This window comes from Podarcis melisellensis, assembly GCF_964234715.1.
Source record: "Podarcis melisellensis genome assembly, chromosome: 1".
Taxonomy (NCBI): Eukaryota; Metazoa; Chordata; class Lepidosauria; order Squamata; family Lacertidae; genus Podarcis; species Podarcis melisellensis.
The window spans coordinates 5,649,607-5,671,155 of NC_138528.1; the positions used below are offsets into that span (position 1 = coordinate 5,649,607).

The 21,549-nt window shown below is 45.9% G+C and overlaps 1 protein-coding gene across 1 annotated transcript; it reads left to right on the forward strand.

Moving 5' to 3' along the window:
* Nucleotides 1-3,378: 3,378 nt before the first annotated feature.
* Nucleotides 3,379-21,017, forward strand: MAPK1IP1L (mitogen-activated protein kinase 1 interacting protein 1 like). Its single transcript, XM_081915478.1, has 4 exons — nt 3,379-3,522; nt 14,102-14,129; nt 16,324-17,031; nt 18,555-21,017. Exons 2-4 carry the CDS (start codon nt 14,106-14,108, stop codon nt 18,564-18,566), a joined length of 744 nt encoding a protein of 247 aa, XP_081771604.1. The 5' UTR covers nt 3,379-3,522; nt 14,102-14,105; the 3' UTR covers nt 18,567-21,017.
* The last annotated feature ends 532 nt before the right edge of the window (nt 21,018-21,549 follow it).

A 21,549-nucleotide genomic window follows, 5' to 3' on the forward strand; every position in this document is an offset into this window, starting at 1 on the left:
AAACAATACAGCATTATATTATATTCCATTCGCTTCGTTTCATAGAAATGAGCAACAGCCTCTGGAGGATTAAATCCCTCCCCCTCCATCCAAAAAGCTTTGAGCGCATCATTATTAATACACTTAATGCAACAGGGATTAATGCAATTATCAGCCTGGATTTCCTTTTCCTGCTGGCTGATGGCATGTTGAAACGAGAGTGCTTTGTGCCCACGCCTGTGGAACGCCAGAAGGGAAGGAGCCATACACTCCTCACTTTCAACAATTGTTAATTATTTCTAAATTTGCATCTCTCCATATAAATCAGCATGTGGAAAAGTCATGCAAACTTGTGTCGTTTTTTATCGCGCGGCCCAGCAGAGGGCATTCCACAGCTCCAAGGGAGCAAGGAAGAATTCTGTGCTTCCTGCAAGGCGGAATGTAACTCTGGACTTTCTCAGATGATCTCAGGTCACAGGGAAGCTCATCTGGGAACAGACACTGAGATATCCCAGAACGGAACCATTCAGCGCTATATCTAGGTCAAAGAAGGCTTAAAGGGACCGTAAGCACACCGCTAATCATCAATAACACTATTTCAGTGAAATATGACCACGCCAACCCACACATGTCAGGTGGTGGCATTCTGGACTGATTAGTGATTTAAATCGTGATTTAAATCGATTTGATTTAAATCAAATGCACCCTGACCAACATGTCAAAGCATGGCAATTTTCTGTCTTCTCCAGAAGTTTTTCCAGCTGGTTAATTATCATTATCATTATTATTATTAATACCCCACCTTTTTCCCTGATCGGACTGTAGGCCACCAGGGTTTCTGCCATAATAAATGTAGTCTTTCTATTTAAAAAAAAATAAATTTAACATAATTGTTACAAAATATAAGCAAAATATTACAAATACATACATACGTATATATTTCAAATGAGCACATACAGTATATGAAAAAGGAACAAAAGAGGAGGGAAAAGAAGACAAGAAAAAAGATGAAAGAAGAAAAAATAAAGAGAAAAGAAGAAGAAGAAAAGTTGGAAGAAAATGTAGTCTTTCTGACAGGCTTCACTGATCTGGTGCCCTCCAGATGTTTTGGGCAACTCAACCAGCTAGTAGTAAAAACTAGCAAAAATTGTAGTTCAAACACTCCTCTAAAATCCACCCAGGTACTTTGGCCCTGCTTCTTTGCAAACAGCCTCAGTCCCAAAGTGGAAGGACCAGCACAGTAAACTTGCCATCCTGAGGCCTGGAGGGCACAGTTTTGCAATCACAGGACAAGGATAGCAAATGCCAGCTAGACAAGAACTAGGTCCCCACCCACCCCCATTGCAAATTAAACTTACATGTACCAAACTCCATACCCAAAGTGATAAGAGCCCAGAATCATGATTTGTCTCCCCAAATAATAAATAATATATATTTTTTAATTTGTACCCTGGCCAGAGCCGGGTAGTATAAACACCGACAACTGGGAAACATTTGCCTGCGAGAGCTCCAATTGGAGAACAGCCTTTACCAAAGGTGTCGCGGGCTTTGAAGACACTCGAACTCGGGACGCAAGGGAGAAGAAGAAGAAGAAGAAGAAGAAGAAGAAGAAGAAGAAGAAGAAGAAGAGGAGGAGGAGGAGGAGGAGGAGGAGGAGTTTGGATTTGATATCTCGCCTTTCACTCCCTTTAAGGAGTCTCAAAGCGGCTAACATTCTCCTTTCCCTTCCTCCCCCACAACAAACACTCTGTGAGGTGAGTGGGGCTGAGAGACTTCAGAGAAGTGTGACTGGCCCAAGGTCACCCAGGAGCTGCATGTGGAGGAGCAGGGAAGCGAACCCGGTTCACCAGATTACGAGTCCACCGCTCTGAACCACTACACCACACTGGCTCACATGCTAAGAGGAAGGCACGCTTGGCAAATCCACACAGTGATCAACTCCCGCCCGAAAACCAATGTCCCCACTGTGGAAGGACGTGTGGATCCAGAATTGGCCTCCACAGTCACCTACGGATTCATTGTTAAAACTGTGTTTATGGAAGACAATCTTACTCGGCTACGAGAGATCGCCAAAGAGGAAGAGGGCAGCTAACATCATAAAACTAACACAGTATACAAAGAACATAAAAACAGGCAATCACTTAATTAAAATACATCTTAAAATTAGGTAAAGGGACCCCTGACCATTAGGTCCAGTCGTGACCGACTCTGGGGTTGCGGCGCTCATCTCGCTTTATTGGCCGAGGGAGCCGGCGTGCAGCTTCCGGGTCATGTGGCCAGCAGGACTAAGCCACTTCTGGCGAACCAGAGCAGCGCACGGAAACACCATTTACCTTCCTGCCGGAGTGGTACCTATTTATCTACTTGCACTTTTGACATGCTTTTCAACTGCTAGGTTGGCAGGAGCAGGGACAGAGGAACGGGAGCTCACCCTGTTGCCGGTTCACAACAATACACACACGTTGTTGTTGTTTAGTCGTTTAGTCGTGTCCGACTCTTCGTGACCCCATGGACCAGAGAACGCCAGGCACCTCTGTCCTCTACTGCCTCCCGCAGTTTGGTCAAACTCATGCTGGTAGCCTTGAAAACACTATCCAACCATCATGGATCACTGCCTTGCCGTGGCGAAGGGGCTTGAAGAACTCAGAGAAGCTATGAACTATGCCGAGCAGGGCACCCAAGATGAACAGGTCATAGTGGAGAGTTTTGACCAAACGTGATCCACCTGGAGGAGGAACCGGCAAGCCACTCCAGTATCCCTGCCAAGAAAACTCCATGGACAAAGACAACAGGCATATAATACACACACAGACACACATAGATAGATAGACACATGATTTTAGAATTCTTTTACTGTTGTTAGCCGCTCTGAGCCCGGCTTCGGAGGGCGGGATATAAATTATTATTATTATTATTATTATTATTATTATTATTATTGTTGTTGTTGTTGTTGTTGTTGTTGTATTCTATGATATACATATAATATATAATATATACACACCACACTATTATATTTTAGATAGAGAGCTGGATAGACTCACACACACACACATATATATATATATATATGTATTATGCAGCTCTTAAAAATTACCACTCAAGGTACTGAGTTCGAAACCTCTCCGGCCCACCGGATATACGTGCAGTTTCCTCCTCCGGCCAGCAGGGGGCACCACAGCGACTCCACCTCTTCTGGCGACCGCGGCGCATGGGCGAGGGCGGGGCTGCCGTCACGTGTCCCCGGCGAGGGAGAGACTCGGAGCGACTTCGACGGAGGGGGCGGGGCCCAACTCGGCGCCTGCTCGGTGCCGAAGGCAGAGGGGCAGCGTCACGTGACCAGGCCCCTTTCCCCCCTTTTCCCTCGCGACGCGTTTCCGCTTCCGGCTGGCGAAGGAGGGCGTAGCGGTGCTCGGGAGAAAGAGAGAGCGAGAGCGAGGCTCATTTCCGCTTCCGGCTGCTTCAGGAAGGGCATTGAAGGAAGAGGCGGAGGAGAAGCGGCGGCGGCGTCGTCTGTGGCGGGGCTTCCTCGACGCGCGCGCCCAGGTAGGCCCCGCCATGGGGGGGGGGAAGGGGCCCGGCTGAGGCGAGGGGGGGCGGGGGGGAGGGCGCGTCTCGTCAGGGGGAAGGGGCGGCCCCCGTGGGAACAGAGAGCGGCCCCCGGCAGCTCCAGCCTCCCTTCGCCCCTCGGGCTCCCCGGTCCCTTTGTTTATTTGCTTCGGGAAATCTGCACCCCGCCTGGTCATAGGGCCGAAAGCAACCTCAAAGCGGTTCCCCAAAAAATTAGGACCAGAAAGGCGTAATAATAACAACTATTATTATTATTATTATTATCATCAGTGTTTATTACGGCAAACAGCCAGTATACTAAATCCAGAATTTCTGACAATAAAAACGATGAGCATGGGATTTAACAATCAATATGCTATTTAAGTGGAATAATAAAGAATAAGAATAATACCAACATCAATGTTTCTTACAGCCAACAGCCAGCATACTAAAACCAGAATTTAAGCATAGTTCTTTACACAGACAGTAAAAACGATCAACATGGGATTTAACAATCAATATGATATTTAAGTGGAATAATACTAATATTATCATCAATGTTTATTGTGGCAAACAGCATACTAAAACCAGAGTTTCTGCATAGTTCTTCACATAGACAATAAAAACGATCAGCATGGGATTTAACAAAATACCAATTAAGTGGAATAAAAAGAATAATGTTTAGTATTTATACCCTGCCTGTGGTTCCTGCACATAGAAAAACATAATTAAAAAATCAGACATTAAAAACTTACCAATACAGAAATTGAGAAAGACCCACTGCCCCACTTTGACGCAGACCAAAAGTTAAAATGCGAAAGCAGGTCAAAGTCACCTCAGCTTTCTGAGGACCTGGGCAGGCTTGCCTAAACAGGAATAAACAAAAAATTTTTTCCCTTCCAGTAGCACCTTAAAGACTTAGTTGGTCTTTAAGGTGCTACTGGAAGGAAAAATTTTTTTGTTTTGACTATGGCCGACCAACACGGCTACCTATCTGTAACTAAAGAGGAATGTTTTCGGTAGGAGGATTCCCTCTGAATTTCTGTTGGCAGGGAGTTTCGCAGGACTCGGCCCATGGTAATGAAGGGTCTGCTTTTTGTTGCCGTCTGGGGTCAACAACACTCCTGATCTCAACGGTAGAGCTGGAGTACAAGGGTTCAGGTTACCCATGGTCAGATTTGCTCCCCAGTCAGTTGTCTCTCTCGTTTATTATTACTGTTACTGCTACAGTTACATACTGCCCTGGAAAAGGTTTTGAGAAGGGCAACCAAAATAATCAAGGGGAGCTATATATGTAGTTCTTTTTATTTAGTGTTGTTGAAGCCATTACAAAAGATAGATCAAGGGAGTGGAGCAATGCAACCCCCCCCCATTGGAAAGGTTGCTGCATTTGGTGCTTTTTTCAGTTTAGAAGAAAGGTTGGATAATGTGTGTGTGATAGGAGAATACAAGATTATGCATGGTGTGGAAAAAGCGGATAGTTTTCATTCTCATGATATTATAACTCTTCAGCACACCTGAGGAAGCTGAATATTGGAAGGATCAGGATAAAGTACCAGTGCTCATTCCTGCAAGAGGCAGTAATAGTTTCCAACTTTCAATGGCTTTAAAAGAGAGATGATTTATTGGAAAATAGGCCCCTTGTCAATGGCGCCTAGCCATAATGGCTATGTTCTCACCCCAGTGTTGGAGGCAGTATGCCACTGAATACCATTTGCAAGTGGCATAGCTTTTCCCTTTTCGTATTCGGAATAAGGGAATTTCCCTTTAAAAAAGGGAATCGTTGACAGCTATGAAGTGGGGGAGGGTTGTTGTTCTGTAAGCACCTGCTTAGCCTCTGTGAGAACAACTAGATGGACAGCTGGCTTGATCCAGCAAGATATCTGGTTGGCGACTGTGAGAACAGGCCTCCTCCAGCAGGGTGGCCTTTTGTTCTTAAGGCTCAAGCCTTGATTCCAACACAGGTACTGGGGAAATAGAGTTAATAGGGGAAGAATATGTTGTTATTTTAACCACCTGCAGGGGAGGCGGGTGGCAGCTGGGAGAGTCCTGAGCTGAGGACCAGGTAGTCCCCATGTCTCCATCGTACATATGCCCCAGGTACATCACCTTAACCTGTAGCCATGATACTTCTTTACCTTGCAGCCTTATGTAAGGATTAAGGAGGAAATACCTTTGAGAAATCTAAGCTCTGCATCAGTGGTTTATCAATCCATGAGTGCAGGCTGAAGTAAGCCATGGAAACCTAGGTGACCTGGCTAGGTGCTTATTGGAGTAAGGAAGAAGACCTGCATATCCTTGGTGATAAATCCTTGAGGACCTAAATATAGCTCAGTGATCGCACTCCTGGGGAGGAAGTAAAGGTGCATGGAAATTACCTGACGCATCCCAAGCTACAGCTGACTAATGTGTGGGAATCCCTGAATATCACCATTTGCCAGAAACCACAGCCCTGTCCCTGTGCTTGGAATGCCTGGCGAAGTTGCGATGAGGATGCCTGCCCTTTATTATGAGAGCAGATTGAAGAAAATTTATTTCTGGCCTGACTGTGCTGGCTGCCAATTAGTTTCCGGGCCCAATTCAAAGTGCTGTTTATGGCCTATAAATCCTTAAACAGCTCAGGACCGCAATACAGTAAGCCCACAACTTACGCAGATTTAACTTGTGCACGTTCAGCTTCACACATTTGGCACAAAACAAATTAAAAGGGGACAAGCATTTGTGGAAAAAAGACTTTGGCAATCTCTCCCCCCCGCTATTGAACCCATTATGTTTTGACTATAGACGATTTTGGCTTAAGGCACGATCTTTGAAAGATGATCCCCACATAAGTTGCGGGTTTACTGTACCTCAAGGACCACCTTTCCCCATATGAACTGATCCCAGACCCTGTGATCATCATCACCTGAGGCCCTTCTTTGTGTGCCCCTTCCACAAGAAGTCTGGAGGGTGGAAACACAATACAGTGGTGCCCCGCAAGACGAACGCCTCGCAAGATGGAAAACCTGCTAGACGAAAGGGTTTTCCGTTTTGGAGGTGCTTCGCAAAACTAATTTCCCTATGGGCTTGCTTCGCAAGACGAAAATGTCTTGCGAGTTCCTGCGGGTTCCCCCCCCCTTTTCCTAAGCCACTTATCAGCTGATCCACTGATAAGCCGCTTATCAGCTGATCACTAAAAGCCACTAAACCGCTAATAGCGCTAAGCTATCAATGGGCTTGCTTCGCAAGACGAAAAAACCGCTATACGAAGAGCCTCACTGAACGGATTAATTTCGTCTTGCGAGGCACCACTGTAAACAGGCCCCCTGTTTACCAGAATTCTCTCTCTGGTGAGGCTTGCCCTGCACCTTCATTACTTATCTTTAGGTGCCAAATATGAACATTCCTCTTTTCTCAGGCCTTTGGCCTTTTAAACTGTTTTGTTTGTTATTATGTTATGCATTTTTGTCTTTTTATACTGTAAACCATCCTGTGATCCTCTGATGAAAGGCAGTATATAAATTTAATTAATTAGTAGTAGTAGTAGTAGTAGTTTCTATCTAACCAAAACCACTCTCATGCATCAAGACACTGATACAAAGTGTTGCTGGCAATTGTAAATGAGATGCTGTAGCTGTGGGGCTTGGAATTTAGCCATGTTTACTAGAAAGTAAATGCTAGTGAGTTCCGCTGCCAGAGGAGTGTGCCTAGAATTACAGCTGTGATACCATCACAGGTCTCCCATGTCGCTCTTCTCTCTTAATACCTAAAGAATAGCTGTATTTTATGTATGAACAAACACTTTCTCTGCTGGCACACCCTTTAGTGTTTGTGTGTATAAAGATCAGGTATGCCCTCTTGCTTTGCTGTTTGTTAACACACAGGCTTCATAAACTTCATGGAGACCCACGATCAATATTTGCACTCCTGTGGCAATCTAGAAAGCAAGCTGTCGCCGTACGTGTTAACGTACACTGTATGGACTGTGAATCCCTACTGCAACATTCAGTTAGACGTCTAAAGTACCTCTCTGTTTCTGTAATGCTTTTCGTACCACAGCATTCTGCATCTCTAGGACCAAATCGGATGGAAAACGCTCCCCCCCCCCCTTCCACATCAAATTGTGTGGGGGCCTCAGGTGTCTTCTATCACTGAGGGGTCTTTTTCGGGCGTAGGAGTTCTGGCACTTCCAGAAATGGCTTATTCAAAAACAGATTCCAGTTAAATGATGGTATTTCCCTCCCTCCCGTTCCCTAGGGCTCAGTATGTTTAAGCAATAATGCAGTATGTTGGTGCATTTCCTTATTTTTTATTTGGGCCTGTGACATAATAATAATAATAATTTATTATTCATACCCCGCCCATCTGGCTGGGTTTCCCCATCATCATGGTTCTTACGTAAATAACTGACCACAGTTTTCCATTCTGCTGGGATGATTCCTTCCACCTAAGATTATTTTGTAGGGCAAGGTTTAATGAGGCACTTAAAAGCTGAAACTGCACCACCTCTGGAGATACTTGTTGATCACAAGTGCTGTTTTGCTTCTAGTGAAGTGGTGCCAAATGGTTGCCAACAATGAAACAATTTAAGTGAAGCCATGAGGGAATTGAGACAATTTAGCTCTGTGTTGTCTGCTGAGATTTCAGCAGCTAGACAATTTGCAGACAAGAAAAATAACACAGGATTCCACATACACTATTGTTTGTTCATAGGTTGGTATGATTAGGGGTTGTGAAGGGGTCGGCTAGTTGGTCCTTTGAATGCATCAGAATCACGTCTCTCTCCCTCACAAGCTTCAGTTTCTAACAAACCACGGTTTAGCATTTTGTTCTAACCCAAGCAAACTGGGTTGTCTTGCTGAAACAAGCTTCAATCCTTGCTTTATGAAGCTTACTTGTTTCAGTAAACCATAGTTGAATGAACTTCAAGGTTGGACGTACCACTAACCTGTGGCCAATTGAAAATGGAGGCAAAGGCTTTTGATCCCCTTATGGTCAGGGTAGAGCAGGGGAGGAAGGTCGTGTGAGAGCCTGAGACTTGTCCAGGTTCAGTCCCATAATGATAAACCATAGTTTATTATTATGTCTGAACATGGAGACCATCAGAATTCAGATTAGTCTTGACACTCTATGGGCTGAAGGATATGAGACAGTGATTCACCCAGCTCTGACCAAAGGATCAGGTCAGCAAAGAAGATCCTTGGAACAGCATTAAACCAGAGCAGGTCAAAACTTGGTTGGGGTTGCTTCCTGGTCTGATCAACAAGAGAGCTTAGCTTGATGTCGTCCCCCTGTTCTCTCAGATTTTTATTTGCCCCTGCCTTATTTGAGCATTTCCTCTAACCCACTAACACGTCCCTACCAGAAAAGTATCCAAAAGCCCTGGGGAAGTTGTGCAGCCAGGCTGAATTAGTTTCAGTCGCTTGTGTGCACTTGTTTTATAATCCAGTTTCACTGTTGCAGAATTCCTGGCTTCCCTTGGTGGGTGCGGCTGTGTAGCTAGTACCAAGGACCTTTGCATCTCTGTCATTCTGGTCATAGCTGTGCCAATCCAAGGCTTAGTCAGCAGCTGGCTTAAAGGTCTTGCCTCTCTCCTCCATTCCCCTTCCTCATTCATGGCATGGGTGTGGCAGCATAGAGGTCATCAAAGCCGGCAATTAGTGCTGAGAAGCTGTTCTATTTTTAGGCTTTGTCTGAGTGTTGATCAGGATGGGGAGGGAGGAATAACTCTTGGATACCACTCCTCTGCTAGAGTAATTCAGTATTTCTGTTACTTCCCTGCTTCTCTTCTTGGAAACTTAAGGGTTGCTGTTGTCTGACTAGATTAATCCATTGGGTTTTCCTGCTTTGTTTAATGTCTGGACAAAATACAAAGACTTACTGGAAAATAAAACTCCGAGGTGGCTGTCACCCCTGGAGGCAAAGGCCCGAAAAAGACCCAATATGGAGGCCAATTGGCCAAAATATTGGGAAATATTAGAAAGAGACGGAGACAATTGGAAATTGCAGAGTTTAGAGAAAATGAAAGATAAAGTGCGAGACTGGTTACACTACGCTCAGATTAAAGAAGTGTTTAAGAATGACAAAAAGTTAGGATTCCAGGTGGAGAAATCGAAATTGGAAACAGAATTGTTAGAACCTAAGACCAAAGTACTTTCAAAAATGTATAACTTGCTGTTGAAATGGAACACACAAGACGAAATGGTTAAATCGGCTATGATAAAGTGGGCTCAGGATATTGGGCATAACATCATGTTTGAGGATTGGGAAAGGTTGTGGACCACCGGGCTGAACTTCACTGCATGTAATGCTCTGAAGGAAAATGTAATGAAAATGATATACAGATGGTACATGACCCCAGTTAAACTGGCCAAAATATACCATTCGTCTGATAATAAATGTTGGAAATGCAAGGAAAATGAAGGAACATTCTTTCACCTCTGGTGGACTTGCCCTAAAGTGAAGGCCTTCTGGGAAATGATATATAATGAGCTGAAAAAGGTGTTTAAGTATACCTTCACCAAGAAACCAGAGGCCTTCCTTCTGGGCATTGTCGGCCAGAATGTGTTAAAGAAGGATAGAACATTTTTTATGTATGCAACAACGGCGGCAAGAATACTCATTGCTAAGAATTGGAAAATTCAAGATCTACCCACACTGGAAGAATGGCAGATGCAGCTGATGGACTATATGCAACTAGCTGAGATGACTGGCAGAATTCGAGACCTGGGAGAGGAGAGGGTTGAAGAAGATTGGAAGAAATTTAAGATTTACTTACAAAAGTATTGTAATTTGGCTGAATGTTAACAAGGATGTCAGAGTAGAAATAACTGTCTACCATCAAATTATATTTGAGTTAAACCTAAATTATTGGATTTAAGATTGTAAACAAAATGATAATTTGCTTGGAAACAATTTTATAACGATATAAGTGGAAGTGGGAGGCGTGAGGGAGTCCACAGTAGTAATGAAAAGATGTTATAAAAATAATGTGGTTTGTTAAATATGCATTTGTATTAAAAAACCTTAATAAAAAATTTATATTAAAAAAAAATAGATTAATCCATTGGGATTAATGGACCTAGGTTTGCCTTGTCCACTGGCTCTAGTGGCTCTGCTTTGAGTAGGACCAACATTGGGTACAAATCCAGAAGAAAGAAATGTTATACACACACGCAAGTGTGAATAACAACAGAGCCTTCTGCCAAGAGATCTGCCCCACCCAATATTTGTATCTTGCACAAGTGCCTCTACTGCAGTTAAGATAGCATCAGGGACATGGGTGGCGCTGTGGTCTTAACCACTGAGCCTCCTGGGCTTGCTGATCAGAAGATCGGCGGTTTGAATCCCTGCAACAGAGTGAGCTCCCGCTGCTCTGCCCCAGCTCCTGCCAACCTAGCAGTTTGAAAGCACGGCAGCGCAAGTAGATAAATAGGTACCACTGTGGTGGGAAGGTAAACAGCGTTTCTGTGCGCTCTGGTTTCTGTCACGGTGTTCCGTTGTGCCAGAAGCGGTTTAGTCCTGCTGGCCGCATGACCCGTAAAGCTGTCTACAGACAAACGCCGGCTCCCTCGGCCTGAAAACGATATGAGCGCCACAACCCCATAGTCGCCTTTGACTGGATATAACTGTTAGAATTTCAGCTCCAGTCGTCCGAGCTGATATGGCTCATCTTCCTTTGAGCCCAGCAGAGCATTAAAACAACAAAGTCCACAACAGAAGGATGAGGCAGATATGGGCTACATTGCTATACTTTATTGCTAAGCTATACAGAGAGCAAAGAAAAACACATCTCCTCTCTGTGAGAAGCAGAGAGCAACTGAACAAAAGAAACGAAAGAACAAAGGAAACGGGAAACCAGTAACGTCACATCCCGTCTCCCTTTCCCGTGAGAATCCAACAGTATCTGGACTCTCTGGAATGTAAACAGTCCTGTGATGGCAAGCAGCTGCTCAGTGAGAGAAACAGAAACTAACAGTAACTGTCCAGGGATCCTTTACCTTTTTAACCTATTAAGAGCATAGGCAAACTCTGGCCCTCCAGATGTTTGGAACTATACTCATCATCCCTGACCACTGGTCCTTTTAGTTAGGGATGATGAGAAGTGTAGTCCCAAACATCTGGAGGGCCAGAGTTTGCCTATGCCTGATCAAGAAGATTCCTGCTGCGTCAGACCAAGGGCATCCTGTTCTCACAGCAGCCATGCATGCCCATGGGAAACCCACAAGCAGGACCTGGGCACAACCGCAGTCCCCCCTACCTGCATTTCCCCTGCAAGTGGTATTCCTAGGTAGACTGCCTCTGATATTATGGGTACCTGATATTGATCTGGATGGGTTGTAGGACGTCCTGTGCGTCAGGGGATTCAGCGGGGCTCCTCTGTGTTACCTCATTGGGTGTGGTGTGATTTTGCCACTGTGGCGCTGTGGGTAAAAGCCTCAGCGCCTAGGGCTTGCCAGTCGAAAGGTCGGCGGTTCGAATCCCCGTGGCAGGGTGCGCTCCCGTTGTTCGGTCCCAGCGCCTGCCAACCTAGCAGTTCGAAAGCACTCTCGGGTGCAAGTAGATATATAGGGACCGCTTACTAGCGGGAAGGTAAACGGCGTTTCCGTGTGCGGCTCTGGCTTGCCAGAGCAGCGATGTCACGCTGGCCACGTGACCCAGAAGTGTCTCCGGACAGCGCTGGCCCCCGGCCTCTTGAGTGAGATGGGCGCACAACCCTAGAGTCTGTCAAGACTGGCCCGTACGGGCAAAGGGGTACCTTTACTTTACCTTTTATCTGGATCCCTCATTACCCCAGTTATGTTAGGATGGCCAGAATGGGTGGATCATGTGGAAAACAGGAGTATACTGAATTTGGGGGGAGCATCTGCTCCTGCTCTTAACTATAATTAAGGGTTCCTGAAGAACAACTACCTCCCATATGTACCCTCCTGGATTTTCTGTTCAGCATAATATATAAGGCATTGTTTTCAGGTTTGGCAACTGGGTCTAAGGCCTTAGCCTCTTCCATTGTGCCTCTTTGGCGTGCCTTTCTCAGGGAGAGCCAAATGACCCCACTTCTATATGCTGGCTGGTGCCAGATGAAGACCCAGATCTCTAGGGAGGCTTTTGAGGGAAGCTGAATGGATGGAGGATTGTTTCCCTGCTGATCTGCTGAACTTTCTGGATGCCTGTTGTGATTACCCATTTTACGGTTGAAACTTAACTGCTTAGCTCATGGTTTGATTGTCCTTGTTGTACATTTTCAACACTTCCTCAGGGGAAGAAATATGGGATAGATTTTTCTCAAGTTATTGTGCAGCATTTAAGCCAGGGGTGAGTGGCAGTGGCAGATGTTCAGGAAGGGGGTGGCAAAGGTTCTGAGAGTGGGAATAGTTCGTTGCAAATTGCAGGCGTGCAATTATGTATTGTTCAATGTTAAATGGAACGCTGACCCAATTGCTGATGTGCCGTCAGCAGATTTACTGACACCGTTGTGTCACTTGCCTTTAAAGGCAGAACTTCTTGCTAAACACGGGTAGCACCGGCTACCTTGACCTGGAGAGTTTGTTCTTCTGGCGTGTGTATGTGTGTGTATTGTGATGGTTCCATTGTTTTTCTTTTGTGATGCTCTTCCTGACTGGCGACTCAGTCCTTATTCAAGGCTCTTAGTCAGAATCTTTTATCCTAGTGAAAAGGGATGATGTCTCCTAAGACTCAAATGAGCAGCAAGCGCTCACTTCAACTGATCGCTTGCACTAACATGGGGCCCTTTTCATTCACAGTGATACAGGGACCTTTTTATCCAGCAGAAATAGGCAGCAGCTGCTTTTATCAGACTTGAGCACAGTGATGGCCAAACATAGCCCGCCAGCTGTTTGGGGACTACAGTTCCCATCATCCCTGACCACTGGTCCTGTTAGCTAGGGATGATGGGAGTTGTAGTCCCAAAACAGCTGGAGGGCCAAGTCTGGCCATCACTTCATCTAGCGGGTCCAACCAATAAGATGATTTGTGGTTTTACAAGATGCTACCAATGTTGGGTGGGGTTTTGATTTATACAAACGTTGTATGTGACTTATTTTTTTCCTTTTATGGTATTGTGTATTAATGTTTTTAAATGTACCTCTGGTAACAAGTGACTAATAAGTCCCATTAATAATAATACTGACACTGATGGCACTGATATGGTGGCTGCAGGCAGTGACTCTCAAATACAGTCATACCTTGGATCTCAAACTGCTTAGTTGCCGAACGTTTCAGCTGCTGAGCCATCGAAAACCGGAAGTGAGTGCTCTGGTTTCCGAATGATTTTCAGAAGACAAACGTCCGGCATGGCTTCTGCAACTCCTGAAGACAATTGGAAGTTGCGCCTTGGTTGTTGAATGGTTCCGGGAGTCAAACGGACTCCTGGAACTCATTCTTTTTGGCAACCAAGGTGCGAATGTAGTGGTTTGTAGGAACCCAGTTGATGGTGAAGGTGGCTGAGCATGCAAAGTCTTAATGATGTGCGGTTCAAGAACTCTCATTTGTGGACCAAAATGTGCTTCATCTAAATTACATGCCTGCTGTAGTCTGAAATTCTGCATTAAACCAAACACATTTATTTCTTTTACAGGAAAATGTCAGCTGCTGACGACTTCTCGGTAAGTCTTCCAACTTTCTAAGTTGCAGCCAGGGTGGATTTGATTTAAATCATTGGTCAGTAAGACTTGATTTAAATCATTTTTTTTACAGAAATGCTCATTCTTGCTGGTATAATCTTAATATTTACAACCATATGAAGGTTTCATTTTTGGAATAATAAATTTTCAAAGTAGTTTTTTACAGTTTTATAAAAAAATTACTGATTTGGTTATACTATTAGAAATACATAGACAGATAATTATGAAATTATTGTGAGGTTTAATAAGTTAACTGTTTATATTTGGACAACTTTTCTGCTGTATATTTAAATAACAATTTATTTAACTGAAACAATAACATTATAGCATATGCATCCATGTTTGTTAACTCATGTGGTTAAACGGGTTTTTTATATAAAAAAACTTAAACTGAGTTTTGGGCACCCATAAAAAACTTAAAACAAATCCTTATTTCCTGATGAATAGCCTTTGGACTATAATGTAACTTAAATAGAAACTATCTTTAGAAAGATTTCCCCCCAAAAAGCATTTTATTTTCAAAATCCAATTTAAATTTTAAAAAATCTTATTTTTTAAAAAAACCATTGATTTTTATTCACCCTGCTTGCAACCAGTGTGTGATTGTATCAAGACCAATTCAGATGTCTGAACGGATGAGGGTGTATATTCCAATGCAAACCCAAGAGCTGATTTTTTTATGGGGAAAGAAGCACATTAAGTTGCTATAGCTTTTTACGCTGACCCTTGAATGTTACGGTTGGACTGCTTCATTTTGTTAATGCAGTTAACCTCCCCCATCCCCCATAATGTTAGTGGTTAATCTCTGCCCACTGGGACTATAACCTGTGTTGTTGGAGGGGGGGGAGGTTGAGATTGTCCATCTGACAAGTGTGTGGTAGGAGCCCTGATAAGAGGAGGCAGAAGGTTTAAGAGAAAGCTTTTCCGAAGAAGGGAAGGCAGGGCCTAAACCATGGAGACATGAGGCGACGTCAGCATGGAACAAATGTGGAATGGAGGGAGAGAAAGAATAGGGAGGCAACCATGGACTGGAAATGGCCTGAACAATTGTGACCCACCAGTAAGCTATGTGGGTTTGCAGAAAAATTCCCAGTGCCCCAAATCAACAGAGACCGGACTAAGTACAATTGTCTTACTTAACAACACTTTTTAAGGTATAATGAAAAATTCCACCATCCCACTATATCTAAAGGTCTGGTGAGTTCTGTTTCAGTGTATCTGAAGAAGTGTGCATGCACACAAAAGCTTATACCAAGAACAAACTGGTCTCTTAGGACAATTTTTTAATATATTTCAACACTTTTAAAATGTGTTTGTTAAAATTTCCAAGCTGTCTAAATAGTCTTTCCCTCTTAATATTGAACAGTGTTTGAGCTGATGTGCTTACCTGGGGGAAATTTGAGAAAAGCACACTTAACTCGGCAAGTTCACATGTTAACTTGGAAGTGGTTTTACTGGGACACTTAAGAGTTGACCATTGATCGCCTTGTAAAGGTAAAGGGACCCCTGACCATTAGGTCCAGTCGTGACCGACTCTGGGGTTGGGGCGCTCATCTCACTTTATTGGCCGAGGGAGCCGCCATAAAGCTTCCGGGTCATGTGGCCAGCATGACTAAGCCGCTTCTGGTGAACCAGAGCAGCACGCGGAAACACTGTTTACCTTCCCACCAGAGCAGTACCTATTTATCTACTTGCACTTTGACATGCTTTCGAACTACTAGGTTGGCAGGAGCTGGGACCAAGCAACGGGAGCTCACCCCGTCGCGGGGATTCGAACTGCCGACCTTCTGATCGGCAAGTCCTAGGCTCTGTGGTTTAGCCCACAGCGCCACCCGCGTTACCTTAATCTTCTTTAAAGAACAATAAAGCGGAGGTGCTGAAATCTTGGTGGGTCACAGCGAGAAGCTGGCCGCCCCAGAGTCGGGTCAGGACTCACAGGCAGAGAATTTGCTGTGGAAAGGCACAGTGAGTTCCCCCATGTCTTGAATCGGGTGTCCTTCGATGGTGGGATGAGTGGGTGGGTGGATGGGTGGAAGGTATCAAAACAGTCTAGAGAGAGATGAGAGGTTGTTTGTATGTGGCTGATGCCAGAGATGGCGGTGATGATGATAAAATGTAGGCTCCTCTGGTGGAGTAGCAACAGTGGTGAGTCTCACCCCGTGTTTCGTTTTCCTAGCTGGCGGATGCTCTCCCAGACACGTCTCCTGCCAAGAACGCCTCCTTGGGCAACACGAAACCTGCTCAGCAACCCGGCCAGCCCCCCCAAGCCTGGCCCGCTTCCAACCCCTGGAACAACCCGCCGAGCGCTCCCCCCGCGGCAATGTCGGGGCTGCCTCCCAGCACGTCCACCTCCAATGTCCCTTTTGGACCCCCTCCCACAGGAATGTACCCTTCCCTCCCCCCTGGAGCCCCTGCCCCCTTCCCGCCTCCTGGGTCAGCTTGCCCCCCTCCCGGCACCCCTTACCCTCCCCCAGGCCCTGCCCCACCCGGCCAGTACCCTCCTCCAAACATGTCCTTCCCAGAACTCCCCAGGCCCTACGGGGGCCCAGCAGAGCCAGCCGCACCCCCTGCCACCGCCGTCGGGCCGTGGGGGTCCATGTCTGCCGGAGGAGGGTGGGGGCCCGCCGTGGGGGGCCAGTACCCTGCGCCTAGTGTGCCGTACCCACCCCCAGGGCCGTATTCCACTCCCACCCAGGCACCGGGGGCCGCTCCTACAGTGCCGTGGGGCGCCGTCCCCCCTGGACCATGGGGGCCTTCGCCACCAGCCCCATTTCCCCCGCCCACAGGGTCCTATCCGGCTCCAGGACTGTACCCAACGCCACCGAATCCTTACCAAGTGCCACCTGCGCCCGCTGGAGCTCCGTCCATGCCAGGAGGCCTTCATGTGAGTACAGCAAGCTGCTGCTGCTTCTTCTCCTAACAGTCCCTTCGTTTGCAGCTCAGCTTTAGAAAAGTCCTCCCTCAATTGCTGTGCTTCATCAGAGCCAGTGAACCTCTTCAGAGGCAGCTGTTGAATTGCAGCTTTTAATTTGATAAGCTTTATTTTTCCTTATTCTATTTATTTGGGGTTTTTATTTATTTATTAGATTGATATACCATCCCTTCATCAAAAGATCTCGGGGGCAGTTCACAAGATAAAAATACAAGATAAAAGTGCAAATTGTTAGAACAGAAACATCAAAACAGTAACCCTCCCTCCCTGATCTTCTAAGGGAAGCTTTTCCATGGCAGCTTGTCTTAGGAATCCCTGTGTATAAGAATTGGGGGGGGGGGTTCTGGAGTGCCCTCTGATGCGTAGTGTCTTGGCCTGCCTTGCATCATCTTCTCACAGTGGCCAACCGGATGCCTGTGCGAATCCTGCCAGCTGTCAGGAGCTCGTCCTACACTCGAGTAGCACCCTGGAGGAGACACATGCCCGACTGGCATGTTCTCTCCCTCCTGGTCGTTCGTTCGGGAGCTTCAAAATCTTTCTTCTCCCCGAACATCACAGCGACCGATGCCAACAGACATCGGCACACTTAGGGATCCGCAGAGTCTTCGCAGCTTGCGTAACAGAACTCAGCAACTCAGCATTTTGGCTAATCTACTTTAGTTACATATGAACACACACAGAGCACTGCAACATGGCTCCCTCTATCTCTAGCATCAGACAGCAGAGAAAAAGAACACAGGACAATAGTCCCACTTCACGGAACACAGTAACACAAACATCCTGTCTCCGTCACTTCCCACTCTGTGGAGTCAAAACATTCACCGTCATGTGATAGACAATAATCCCATGACTGCAATCATGGAGCAGCCCCCTACCCACCTGTGATTCCAGTGCAGCTGGCATCCTAGCAGCTCCCACAGGGAAGGGAGAACATCCCAATTGTAGGCAGCAATGGGCAGCAACCTGATGTTGGGGAAGGGAAATAGCCAAGGATCCATTGCTAAGTGCAGATCATAGCCTCTTCTGTCCATTTCAGTGAGTCACGTTTAGGGCCCTTATGCTTCAGGGGGAAAAACCTATTCGTGAGTGATAATGGTCTAAAAACCAGGGAATCTCCAGGCACAGCTTCTGCTAGTCAGAGGGTGTGATTTCCGTATGCAACACTAATCCTATCCCCATAGCATGTTCTGTAGTCACTGCAAGAACAGCCCTGGTAGCATCCTTTTTTAAAAAAGAAAAGAATCTGCTGCCTGTCTAACACTGTCCTTTCCCCCATGCAGATAATAAACTGGCCTCAGTCGCACACAATAGGCTCGGATGTAGATTTAGATCTGTTGAGAGAAATGCGCGTTTAATGGCGTTGCACATTTGTCAACCCCTCAACACTTTGTCTGGCTCCTGGAGCAAACCCTCAGTGGTTGGATCTTGGAACTGCAGAATCTGACTGACCTCTCTCCCTTTACTCTTTTCCCCAGCCTTACCGTTGAACTTGTGCCGGGCTGATGAAGTGCAGTCTCCTCACCTACAACTGCTATTTACAAGAGAAGTTAAACATTCGTTTTCTGTAACCTTTTGGAGTCTCAAAAGAGCTCGCTCGCCTTCTGCCTGCTCATCTGAGGCACAGAGGAGGACTCTGCGTAAGCTGGACTCTGTTCAAATGCTGAAGTAACCTTTTTGTTTGTCAGTGAATTAGGATAAAACATGCCCCAGCTTCCCGATCCTTGCTTGGGAGGTGAGGACCCCACCTTGGAATATGCGGCTGTTTGCCCAGAGAGTTAGGACTGCTCCAGAATAGTCCAGGAATTTGATGGAAGGCCTGGACCCATCACCATTGCTGGACTTGTGTCTGTGTGTTCAGGTTATTCAAGCAATTCAATAAACTCGGTGTATTCTGGAGAAATTCTTGGACAGATAGGCTAGACACATTACGAGTCACTCATCAAACTGAAAAGAAGCAAACCATGTTAATCTGGAGGCAGTTCTCAACATCGCATTCAATTTATCTTAGCCATGTTCTGGGAGATAGTTGGCAGAGATTTAGATCTGACACTTGATGTCTAGCCTCCAGGCAGCTGTGAACATCGTTGCACCGCCCAATTTAGGTGTTCGGGCAGTTCGGATAGATCATTCTGAGGGGCTAGTCTGCCAGCTGATTTAGACTTCACTGTTTTCATTAAGAGAATGGATTTTCCCTCTGAAATGGTCCACATATTAAATCTAGGACTAGAACTGCCATTGGGTTGACTGATGAGCCCTGATAACTTTTTGGTTGTTTTTGTCCTTCAAATGGAATTAAAATGTTTATTGTAGGCAGGAATCTGACCAGAATAATCCTCTTCTTGCTTAGTGGCTCCAGAACCCATGGTCCTTGCATAACCGCTGCCCTCACTTGGGAACCGATGGTGTCTCTTATCAGAACTCCACAAAGCGCAGTTGCACCTTCACCTGAGTGCTGTCGTCTTATTCCCAAATCAGATGGCAGAGTCTAATATCGGATTAAATAGGAAGGTTGTTCTGCAGTGGGGGGTGTCTCCTGAAGTATGTGCTCAGGCCGTCTTGGTTCAGCAAAGTAAATTGTGTATAGCCAACACCGGGCAGTGGTTGCAGCAGCAGTTTTAACTTGCCTGTGTGTGTACTTTCCCCTTCCATTCTGGCTTCTCAGAGTTCGTCCCTAGGCTCGAGTAAACCTCTCCTTCAAACAGCCCCTGTAGGGATGGCACCATGCGCTCATCTGGTTGCTGTTGCCATCAGCAATGTTGCAGGACAGGGCAGCCTTGCCAGTAAATCCACAGTTTAGTTGCCTGCAAAACCAGCTGTGTTGTCTGTTTGACAAACCTCTGTCTGCTCATCCAAAGGCAATTCTTAACTCTTCATTGGCAAGTGATCATTTAGAAGCCATCTGTGGGCAGTGGCTCTGCAGGCGGGCACCCTATTGCTCATCGGTGTCGCACCCCTGAGAATTGCAAGACTGGGTAGAGTAGAGATGAGGATGAAGATTTTCTTCTCTAGCGGCTGCAAATAAAACACCTGGTTAATCATGGCAGGACTAGGTTCCCCTTTGGGTTCCTTCTGACTCTACGATTCTGTCCTGTGTGGAGTGGACATGGAACAGGGAGTTTAAACAAACAAAATTTTAAAAATCTGCATGTGTGGAGTGGAGGGGCCTTTCCAGTCTGTGCTTGTGTAAGTTTGTGGCAAGCATTTATTTCCCCTTGGCTGCATGCCTTCCTTCCATGTTGCACTTCTCTGATGGGGATATTGCACTCTCCCAGAAATTCAGAGCCTAGTATTTTCTTGGTTGTGGGGAAGGGAGAATGCTCCCCCCCCCCGGCCAGCACATTCATTGTTGTTGTGATTTGCTCGGTGGTATGTGACTTTGCAACACCCGCAACTATCGGATATTGTTCGGTGTGGTAATTGAGGTTAGTGATGGGTGACAATTCCCCTCTACATCCCCAGCTCAACCAGTTTTGTCAAGAACTCCAAGCCTAATAAACCCTGAAGTAAAAGTCCTGCTAACCTTTCAAAAAAAAGAAAGAAGCAACCTTTGGTTTTATGTTCTAATATGGCTCTTTGAAGTCTGTATGCTGTGCTTCTTCTGTGCTCTAAATCCCCTCCCTGCATGCACATTCAGCAAAGTTATTTGTTCTCCTGTTTGGGTGGAATGCATTATTGGCACTGAACAGGGACTTGCCAAAGTATGCAAAAGCTAAAATGAAGCGTGGGCATGCATTGACCTGTGGAAGGGCCCCAGAATCACCGTTTAGCACTTGGGAGTCGTTTACCGTAATTGCTATTCCATCAGGTTTTGGACAGGGCGGGAGTGGTTTGTTCCAGGTCCGAAGCGTGCGAGCTTTTGAGGTGTGCAGGAGAAAAATGTGAATGTACCTACCATAGACCAGCTTAAGACGACCCACGTGTATGTCTTCTGTGTGCTTTTTTTTAATATTAAAAAAATGAACTCTTGGAAATAACGAACGACACAGGAGTTTTCCACAAGGCTGGAGCAGACCAGTGGTCGTGCCAAACCTCAAGCTCATAGGACAGACTTTTCCAAAGGTGCGTTCAGTGGCTCCACCCTGAGGCCGTCCTTCTGTAGAGACTGCAGGATTTATAGTGCTCCTGGAGAGGAAGAGGAGAGAGACCGTAGACCTGGCTAAGAGCGCATCACATTGTCTTTGAATTCAGCTATAACCCTCATGGCTGAAGCTCCTGCAGAAGTAGGTGCTAAGATCCCACCTGAAACTGTAAGGGCCTTCAAGTCTCGTCCAGCCTCCCTTCTGTTCCTATTGATCATGCACATGCAAAAGTGTTGAGGAGGCGGTGGAGACACAAAGTGTGGGTCCCGTCCCCGGCCAGCAGCCAGTCCAAATAAGCAGTGGTATCTCTCAGCCAGGACAAGCAGGTGGTTTTGGCTATACACTGTTTTCACCTTGTGTGTTGGCTTTGGAACCTAAACCCCACGTAAGA

Bases quoted from the DNA above. Each gene is read 5' to 3' on its own strand.
- MAPK1IP1L (XM_081915478.1), top strand. From the start codon at position 14,106: ATGTCAGCTGCTGACGACTTCTCG. The intron at 14,130-16,323 runs GTAAGTCTTCCA...TCGTTTTCCTAG, and splicing joins CAGCTGCTGACGACTTCTCG to CTGGCGGATGCTCTCCCAGA.